Source organism: Apteryx rowi, unplaced genomic scaffold (genome assembly GCF_003343035.1).
Source record: "Apteryx rowi isolate R43461 unplaced genomic scaffold, aptRow1 scaffold_180, whole genome shotgun sequence".
NCBI lineage: Eukaryota > Metazoa > Chordata > Aves > Apterygiformes > Apterygidae > Apteryx > Apteryx rowi.
Genome location: NW_020448086.1, coordinates 1662407 through 1672260, shown reverse-complemented (window position 1 = coordinate 1672260; position 9854 = coordinate 1662407). Strand labels below are relative to the sequence as shown.

Sequence of the window (9854 nt, the reverse complement as noted above, 5' to 3'; positions counted from 1 at the left end):
CCACTTCAGGCAAGAGAAGACACCTCTCTCCAAGAGGCCTCCCTCAGAAGCAGGGAGGACAGAGATGGCTGCAACTGTCAAGGTACGGATAGGAGCTCATGTCACCGAAGCAGTCGGCAAGCCTCCCGTTGCCCTCAGGCCTGTTTGTTTAGGTATATCAAGGCAACTTTCACTCCCCGCAGCCAAAGCAAAACCAGCACTGAGCTCTCTGCTTTCCTGTTACTTACATGATGCAGCCTCTGGTGTTCAAGTTTTTCCACCTGCTCCTTTTCCTTTCCTCTCTGAATTTCCAACTGGTACAACCGGGTCAATCTCTGAATTTCTTCTCCTTCTCTTTTGTCTTCTAGCTTGGCTAGTTCTGCCTGATGCTGGTGCTCCTTTATTCTGAAACAGAGAAAGGAGTTGAAGAAAGGGTGAAGTAGTGAAAAGACATAAAGTAGTGAAAAGACATAAAGTAGTGAAAAGACAAGGATTCTGCATGTCTAAAGGTACTTTAGCACCAAAGAATCTGTACTTTGAAGTGGAGGTGGGTAGACTGTCAGAGATCAAAAATAGCATCATCATTTTTAAAGGTAGCCCCACACCCTCTGGCCAAAGCTCAATTCTAGCACAAGGGAGAAGTACTTAGGATTCTGCTGGCTAACTCTACACTAGCAAAAGCAAATAAGACCAGCAAATGAACTTGAACTCTAAGTACCCTGTTTAATTGTTGGCATGCTGCCTGCACCAGCTTGGCCTTTGCCAGCTAGCACTCTCCCAAACACTGCCAAGGCACCAGGTAGGACATGAAAATGGCCGTCAGCCCACTCTAGGAGTCTGCATGAATGATGCTGGGATGGGGCAGTGGGAAGCGGAAAGAGTTTTTCCTTATGGAGGCAAGCCACCTGCTCTCAAGGCCAGGACATAGATCCTCTTGTTTAATTTACTAGCACAGACACAGGMCCTGAAAGCACGGGACTTCTCTGAAGCTGTAGGACAGTGTTACTGAGGAGCCACAGTGGGAGCAGAGGTCACGGGCTTCAAGCCTGACCACAGGGAGATGAAGATGAAAACCAGGATTTAGAGGGAAGCACTTCAGGCGGGCGGAGGCCGCCCCGCCCCATCCCATCCCGTCTCCCGCGGCGGCCAGCTGCGCGCCCAGCTCACCCCCAGAAACGCGCGCTCCTTCGCTCGCTGCGCCCAGGCCCCCGCAGGCCTCCCACCCGCGCCGTGAGCTCAGGGCGCCCCCCTGGGGCTCCGGCAGGCCCGCGAGCGGCTCCCCGCTGCCGGCGGGCCGGGCCGCCGCGGTACTCACTGCGCCAGCTGCGCCCGGCCAAGGGCCCGGCGGGCCGCGTCCCGGCCACGCTCCCGCTCCGCCTCCTCCGCCTCCTCCTCGCGGCGGCGGGCCGCGTCCAGGCCACGCTCCCGCTCGCCCTCCTCCCGCTCGCGGCGGCGGGCCGCGTCCCGGCGCTCGCGGTCCATCCCTCCGCCTCCCGCTGCCGCTGCCGCGCGGGATTTCCACCGCGCCGCCAGCCCGGCAGCTCTGCGCTCCTGCTGGGCGTCTCCCGACGCGGAGCGGAGGCAGCGCGCGGCACCCAGGCGCCCCCCGGCGGCCGGCGCGGCCCCGGCTCCTCCCGCCTGACAATGGGCGGCGCGAAGCGCGGCGCGGCCGTTACGGGCGGCCGTTACGCGCGGGTGCCCCGCGCCGCCCGGGGAGCCGCCGTCCGCGCCAGCAGGCCGGGCCGTCCCTGGAACACGCGCTTCGCTACAGCAAGGCCGCACCTGGCGGGAGGCTGTAGCTCTTCCCCCGCCTCGTTCCTCCATCTCTGCTCCTCCTTCTGCTTCGGCCTCGGCTGTTTTTCCTCGCCTTGGTTTGCRTCTGCTGCGCTCGGGCAGCTGGCATCGCACTCCAGCCTCGCCTGGCTCTGCGGGTGGCTGTGTCCCTCGCACAGACCTAGGCCGGCCTGCTGCGGGATTGCTGGAAGCCCCTTTGCCTTTGATGGGCTGTCTGACCTCGACAGTGAGCCCCTTCGGGCTATTCTCCCACAGGAGGGCCCTTGGCTTGGACGAGAGCTGAATGACTAGGTTAGCTCTTCCAAAAATTGTCCCCTTTGCCCTGCCCAAAAGAGAGGCCTGGAAGAGCTGATTATTGGGCTTGGGAAAGGAGTAAATCCGTCCCACAGCTGGCTGTTTAAAACAAAGCCTGCTTAGTTCTCCGGCTGCAGGAGGCTGCAACCATGCAAATGGGGATGCGCTTGCAGGGACCTTGCCTCTGGTGGTATGTCTTGCCCAAAGGACTGCACTTCTGTCCAAGCCTGCTGCTGTCAGAAGCCAGGCTCAGGATGCCTGAAACGTGGGCTCAGGAACTTGAAGGCAAACAAGAGACCTATTTTCCAAACTAAAGTATCATCAAGCATCTTTTTATGAAACGCTTCTTATTTTTTAGAACTTGTATCATTTTCCCAAGACAGACAGACAGCTCGGGGGGCTGAAACAGAAGGCTGGGTGCAATAAAGCTAAGCTTTTAAGTTCTTTGGACTTTGTTTCCAGTAGATGCCAGAATAGGGGGAATATCCTTTTTATACCCCACGATATTTGCTGAAGAAGTCATTATATGAAATTCTAACTCTGTCCAAGGCAGGAACATGATGGGAAAATTTCAGCAAAGAAATTAAGCTTAAGGAGTGAGCTGTGCGTGTGATTTTTGGTGTTGGAGCCCAGAGGGAGTTCCACGCTGGCTGCAGAAATCAGAGAAACAGTTTTAGATCTGGATCTATTTGCCACAGATTGAAAGAGGAGTCCAACTATGCCTTCTCTTGTTGCCATGCTATTTTTGTAGTAGTTAATCACAGCTATATTTGGGCCTATTTTCCTGGTAGGTGACACCTTTTATTAGCTGTGATCAAATCACATTTATCTTTGCACATAATACCATTTGATTATACAGTATGTGATACTTGTTTTACAGAGGTAGTTGCAAACTCTGTAAGAACTGCAGGACCATAACTATTCTAACTTTTGCAGGTATTTGGTTGGGCTTTCTTCTGTAGAGTCTGTAAAGTTTCTTTACTGGGAATATCTAACTGGAAAAAGGCTAGTGAAAGAAGTGACTAATATATATGCAGAAAATAATGGACATTCTGTCCTGATAACAAAATAGCATTCTACAGGCTGAAGGATACAGGGGAGAGGTAAGACCAAAAGGATTTTGAGGTAGACTAGCATTATTTGAGTGCAGCTATTGTAGAAAAGAATTCCATGCTGATCCTTCATTGGGAATTTGGGTCATGTTCATATGTGGTAGGCCTGAAAAGTCTAAGGCATCTTTTCAGTGAATTTTTAGAATAATAAATAATAAAAACGTAAGAGAGAAGACAAGAGAAAAAAAAGAGAGAAGTTGGATGGAATGTGTTAGACAGAGGTCAATTACATATCTCACAGCTGTCTCCAGTTTAACAAACTAACTTTCAAAAAATACAAGCTGGTGAATTTTGAGACTGTAGTCAGCTCTCTGGCATTTTTTTTTCAAATGGGCTTCCAGTTTCATAGCGTATATTCAATATGGATCCCTTATAGTTTTAATTCTTCCCGTAAGATATTGAATCTATTGTTTTTACCACGTGAAAACTACTTTTGGCTTTCGTTGTTGGATAGTCTCAATGTTATTTCATGTTTTTACTTCTTGAGTTGTAGTACAGATACAACAAGGTAGCTTAGTCCCAGCAATATCCTGTGCTGGATAACTAGGTCCTCTTCCTCTGGAAGGTGGCCCACGTACAAGTCCTGTTCCTTCTTTGGATGCTTTCAGAAGAGGATAAAGATTATGTGTAGTCTTGGACTCTGATTCAATTACTTGCTTTGCGTAGTTCTGAAATTCACGCTCCTTAAAAAGTGCAATAGCCTCTCTCTGAGTATCGTAGTCCAAGTCTGCTTGTTTTTCCTGCTGTTCTCTTGCCTGCTTTTCAGCCTGGTGAAGAAAAGGGAATAGCAAAGGTTGATATTTCCTTCACARCATAACCATCCATTAAAACGTACAGAGGATAAGCTTACAAGAGAGCTGAGGTGATGAGAATCAGTTTATACTTGTCAAAAATCTTTCTTCTTTTCAAAATTAATTGAATACTTTAGTGAGCCTCAACATTAGCTGCTGCTCTTTGGTGACCGGCCCAGAAGATACAAGATGGCAGCAGTAATTCACAGTAACTGAGGACAGGGTGTGGTTTATCATTGCAAACCAGCCTGGACCTGCACAACACTTCTCAAGAGGAAAGGCTTTGTGTTAGTGGCTGCCCAACAGGGATCACAGAATCACAGAATGGTTGAGGTGGGAAGGGACCTCCGGAGATCACCTAGTCCAGCCCCAGAAGGATTTTAGTAGTGGGGTCATGAGCACATCGGAAGCTCAAGCGCAGAAAGGGGATGTGAATCCCGGAGTGGGGTCTCTTGCAGTCATGTTTGGAAAGTACTGATCTCTCTCCTGTCGGCCCTTTCAGGTAATCCTCCTCGACCAGCACGGTCAGAGACAGTCTCAAAGAGAATGCTGTTCCCCTGCTCTGAGAGGAGGTTGGTCCCCAACACCAGCATCTGGGCTGCATACAGGTCAAACAAACAAACAAGCAAAAATACAACAGCAAAAAGCTCCCCCCCCCTCTCTGCCAGGATCTAGTTCTGTTGGTTTAGATGCATACTTCTTTCTAAAGGGGCTGACAGAGTACAGCACTTCTATTTACCATTTGCTGGACCTGAATTTTCTGGACTTCCATATTTTCATCACGACGTCTTTGTTTCTTGGCTTTTTCCATTTCCAAGAAGATGCGATCTGCTTCCATTAACTCATAAAGTTCTTTTTTACCCTCTGCTTTTTCCTCTTTCTCCCTTTCCACTTTCATCTTCATCTATATTTTACAAAATATACAAAGTTAACCAAGTAGCTAGCCAGCTAAGTTGGAAGTCATGTCTTTCAGCAAAAGCACCCCTCTTTCAGAGCTGTGATGAGCATGGTCACTGTGGTTGGCCAGTGTCCAAGCCCAGGGTTTTCAGCAGAGCTGGTAGATATGCACCCAACATGTGGGGGGAGAGAGACAGAGGACCCCAGGAAAGATGGCAGATGACCTGATGAAGCGTGCTGATAGGCAGTGCTAAGCATGGTAAATGTTCACATGAATTACCAATGATTATAGCGCCTTCCACCTCTAACCTTCGGAGAGAGTATTATCACATATACCTCTTGCACATTGCTGAAGCAGTTAATCCTGAACCTATATGTGGTAAATATGAGAGGTGGCTGTTAAGTGAGAACCTGAACATGTGTCTCTCTCCATGAAGACTAAAAAGAAGATACTAAGAATTCTTGTGTCTCTTAATGATATTCAGAAGAAGGYTGGCTATATCATAGTGTATTCTTACCCTCCTCCTCCAAGTTTCTTACCACAGTGGCTCTGTGTTCAGCAATAGATTCAATGTCAGCCTTTTTTTTTTCTTCTTTGTCTTTGCGTTCTTTTTCTTGCTTAGCTTCTTTTTTTGCAATATCTCTAGCAACACGATCATCTTCCATCTTAAATGCCTTGTTCATCTGTGCAGCTAGTCGGTTAACAATGGTGTCCTGATGTTCCTGCATTAGCCTGCAGGAGAACATGAACTATCGTAACATACCAGGGTACCCACCTGGCCTACCTGAGCTTTTTCTGCTACCAAAACAAGCAATGCTACTTCCACTCTTCTCTCCTCTTGTTGCACAGGCCCACCTGCCCAACTTCTTGACCTCCTTGCATTCCTCCTCTTCTGTTCTTTACAAATATCTGATTTGACAAATAATTGTTACCTATTTTTGTCAAGCTAGCTTTTTGTTGCAATAGTAAGCTAGATCACTCAGGGAGGAGTCCACTTAGCATCTTGCCATCAGGAGGAACTGTTGGGAGTACTTGATGAGAAGAGGTAAGAGAAGGAAGCTATTACATTAGCTCAGTGGTATCTTTATGCCATACTCTCACTGTTAAATAAATAAACCGTATTTCCTTACTAATACCCCAATGTAATTAATACAGGTGCCTAGTTAAGAAGTCAGATACAGTCTTTTTCTTGATCTGCCTCAGGGAAATATAGCTTGTGCTCCAAAACTGCTTTCCACCTAGATCTTAATTGTCTTCAGTTGCTGCAGGGGTGGAGCTTTTGCAGGCCTTATGGAAAATCACTGCTCACAACACAGTGGTGTACAGCTTTGCACTTCTGCAACTCTTTGTGCTTTGAAGAATTGGGAGATTTCCTCCCCACCCAACTTGTTATTATTGAAGTTGAGAAAGAAATCCCTTTTTCTCCTGAATTCCCTACATTCTCTGTCAGCAGAATTTATTTGTGGAATAACTGTGGTTTGTGTTGCATCATCAGTCTGAAAGAATTGAATATGACTACAGTATAATTTTAAATTGTGATCTAGCTTTGTACCTACCTTTGCATTTCAGCTTCTTTTTCTTTTCTCAGCTTGGCAATAATTTGTTTTGCTTTAAAATGAGCTCTAATCCGATCATCTTCTTCCTCTTGTTTTTGTTCCTCTGCTGCTTTGATTATTTTCTGGTCAGCTACATGTTCCTGCATAGACAAAATGATCCTGATATATTCATAACAGATGAAGTTTAGGAAATCTGGGCCTTGGGTATCAACTTAAAGGAATCACTCCCTATTCTATCTCTTCATCTTTCTTTCAAAGAAAGAAGAGAAGGGATTCTCAGTACCTCCACTTACTTCTGCTTCCCTGTTCAAGCATGCTTGAAGGGGAGATAGCGGGTCTGAGAAAAGAGAAGGGGAACTGAGCACTGAACACAGCCACTTTCCCAACATGTTATATAAACACATTGATAGGCAGGGGGATAAATGAAATATGGGCACAATCCCTGTTCAAACATGAGAGGAACGGTAGATGCAGAGTGAGGACACCAAGGAGTGCTCTTTCATCCAGCAGAAAAATGGGGTATACCACTGCAATGCTACACAGTGTTGTGAGGATTATTCCTCACTTCCATTCACTCACAAGCAGGAGAGGGGGAGTTGCGATGAATGGGAATATGCAGTCCCCACCAACACACACAACTGTGTTGCTCCTGGCCCACCTCATCACAACCTTTCCCAATCTAAGAGCTCAATCCAAATACTAGCTGAAGAGGGCTGTTTTAGAGTTTCATGTGAAAAATACCATCTTTCACATACTGGTCAAAACCGTTGTGAGCATTGCTGCTTCACCTGTGGCAAGGTGCCTTTGAAGGTGAAGAGAGAGGGCAGCAGGTCTTGCTCAATTTCCTAAACATTGCTGATCATAAAGGGAAAAAAAGTTAAAAAGATACTGTCATATTCACTGACACAGGTTATTCCTTCTTCCAAACAAAGGAAAATGGGCTCAAAATGGAGCAGCTACATGGAACCTAAATCCAGGTGTCAAGTCAAGGAGGATACTCCTTGCTGTCTGCAGCAGACTTTTTCATCACAGGCCGGTCGAGGCTCAGGCATCAGTACACTRCCACTTCAGGCAAGAGAAGACACCTCTCTCCAAGAGGCCTCCCTCAGAAGCAGGGAGGACAGAGATGGCTGCAACTGTCAAGGTACGGATAGGAGCTCATGTCACCGAAGCAGTCGGCAAGCCTCCCGTTGCCCTCAGGCCTGTTTGTTTAGGTATATCAAGGCAACTTTCACTCCCCGCAGCCAAAGCAAAACCAGCACTGAGCTCTCTGCTTTCCTGTTACTTACATGATGCAGCCTCTGGTGTTCAAGTTTTTCCACCTGCTCCTTTTCCTTTCCTCTCTGAATTTCCAACTGGTACAACCGGGTCAATCTCTGAATTTCTTCTCCTTCTCTTTTGTCTTCTAGCTTGGCTAGTTCTGCCTGATGCTGGTGCTCCTTTATTCTGAAACAGAGAAAGGAGTTGAAGAAAGGGTGAAGTAGTGAAAAGACATAAAGTAGTGAAAAGACATAAAGTAGTGAAAAGACAAGGATTCTGCATGTCTAAAGGTACTTTAGCACCAAAGAATCTGTACTTTGAAGTGGAGGTGGGTAGACTGTCAGAGATCAAAAATAGCATCATCATTTTTAAAGGTAGCCCCACACCCTCTAGCCAGAACTTAGCTACACAGTATGCACAGTCAGATTGCAGTCTTCTGGTAACATTACTTTTTATCTGTTTGACCCATTAACACCACTCTATTCATGACATTCTGGCCTATCTCTGCAGCAGTCTGAGCAACTAGGATTTCCCCTGTAAGTCCCATGATACCTATGTTTTTCTTCATGCACATGCAGGCCAGAGCTTAAACTGGTAGTGTTCTGTACTAAGTTCTGCAGGGATTTATACATTGGACCTAGAATATGTGAGACTAGACTTTGAGCCCTTCCTCTGCATCAGGGAATTTGATTTCATCTGCCAAATTTCCTGGGCCAGTCCTGTGAACACCACTGGGGACCCCTCTATGAGGTTTCTGGAAAAGCTGAGAGAAGGAATGGAGGTGGCAGAGATGCATTCTCTTGGCATCTGGTTATGGCCAAATGGAAAATCTGTTTTAACCTTTTCCTTTTCTGGAAACAAAACTGAGTTAATATGAATTTTCAGTAACTATTTCTGAATAGTGAGTTGACTAAAAATTAACATTGCCTGCTGGAGGCCATTTTACATGCAGCCTGTTGGCAGCTACAAGACACTGCATATCACAGTGCAAGATTTTTTTTAGAACTCTAGATCTTTCTTCTAAAACATTGCATTTGTGGTCCAAACAATTAATAGGTTTCTCTAAAAGCTTTATAGAACATATTTATGAGAAGAGAGTTTACATAAAGAATGAAACAGAGTTGCTATTGATTAATTATTACTTACTGTTCCAGCTGATGTCTGCAAAGTGCCTTTTGTTTCATATAACGTTCATGTGCCTTTTCCTGCTCTCTGAGAATAGCTTTTTTACATTCATGTTCCATTTCTTCTTCCCTCTTTTTATTAACATCTCGCTTTAACTTTTTAAATTCAACTTGAGCATCTCTTTCTTTTAGGACCTCAGTAAGTAGAAGTGCACTCTACAAGAGAACATTTCAAATAATTTGCATGTTCAGACATGTTTAAAGAAATTCAATAAAATTTGAAATTAAAAAATAGTAAGTTGTCAACAGACATGTAACCCTTTCACTCTTTCATTCTTATAGTATTGATAGGTTCTTGCTTGATCAATAGCATCTTTCCGTTTTGCTGCTTGAAACTGTGCTTCTTCCAAATCAATTAACCTTCTCTCTTCCTCTTCCCTTTCTGCACATAGTTTTTTGGCTTTAAGTTTCCGTTGTGCCAGGCCCTACAATGCAGATAAAATTTCTTTTTTTTTTTTTGCAGATCATGCTTAAAAACTGTAGATTAAAAATGTATAAAGTATTCTGAAGACGATATACTCAATTACTTTTTTAATTTTGAATTTTAGATTTAATTCAACAATTAAACTATTTAAAAGAAGTTTAGTTAAAGTACTTATTAAAAAGCAAAATTTAAACAAAGGGAGTACAGCTAGAAATATTGCCATGAGTGTTTTTGCATGTATGAAAATGACTGCCCCAATTTACAAATGTATCTTGTACTTACCATAATGGTATTGGGCCAGTCTTTTACGGCTGCCTTGGAGCGTAAGTGCATTTCTTTCCGTTCTTTCCTCTCAGCAAGGATACGTGCTGCTTCTCTAGTTGTACTGCCAAGATTGTCCTGAATCCTTTCCCATTCTGCTTTTGGCAATACAATAACTTGATGAAGATCTACGTCGTTTGGAAGAAAACATCCATCTAGACTATTATTTTCTGCCAAACCATTTAATGCTATGCATAGGGAAGAAAAGATATTAAGGTTACTTGATATCAGAAAATCCTAA

The 9854-nt window shown here is 45.2% G+C and overlaps 2 protein-coding genes across 2 annotated transcripts; both read right to left on the bottom strand.

Annotated features, from left to right (window-relative positions):
• Positions 1-134: 134 nt before the first annotated feature.
• On the bottom strand, positions 135-1803 carry LOC112963936 (octapeptide-repeat protein T2-like). The gene is made up of 2 exons (XM_026061453.1): positions 1295-1803; positions 135-384 (listed from the first exon to the last, which is right to left on the bottom strand). Exons 1-2 carry the CDS (start codon positions 1801-1803, stop codon positions 135-137), a joined length of 759 nt encoding a protein of 252 aa, XP_025917238.1.
• A 1588-nt stretch (positions 1804-3391) lies between these two features.
• CCDC173 (coiled-coil domain containing 173) lies at positions 3392-9654 on the bottom strand. Its single transcript, XM_026061449.1, is given in 9 exon segments — positions 3392-3765; positions 3767-3946; positions 4710-4874; positions 5408-5600; positions 6425-6564; positions 7714-7870; positions 8831-9024; positions 9120-9293; positions 9575-9654. Coding segments are annotated over 9 exon segments (1365 nt in total). The 5' UTR covers positions 9626-9654; the 3' UTR covers positions 3392-3654.
• Positions 9655-9854: the final 200 nt, after the last annotated feature.

Coding starts and splice junctions, on each gene's coding strand:
- LOC112963936 (XM_026061453.1), bottom strand. CDS start 1,803: ATGGAGGAACGAGGCGGGGGAAGAGCTACAGCCTCCCGCCAGGTGCGG. Junction 385..1,294: donor GGCCGGGCGCAGCTGGCGCA/GTGAGTACCGCG, acceptor TCTCTGTTTCAG/AATAAAGGAGCACCAGCATC.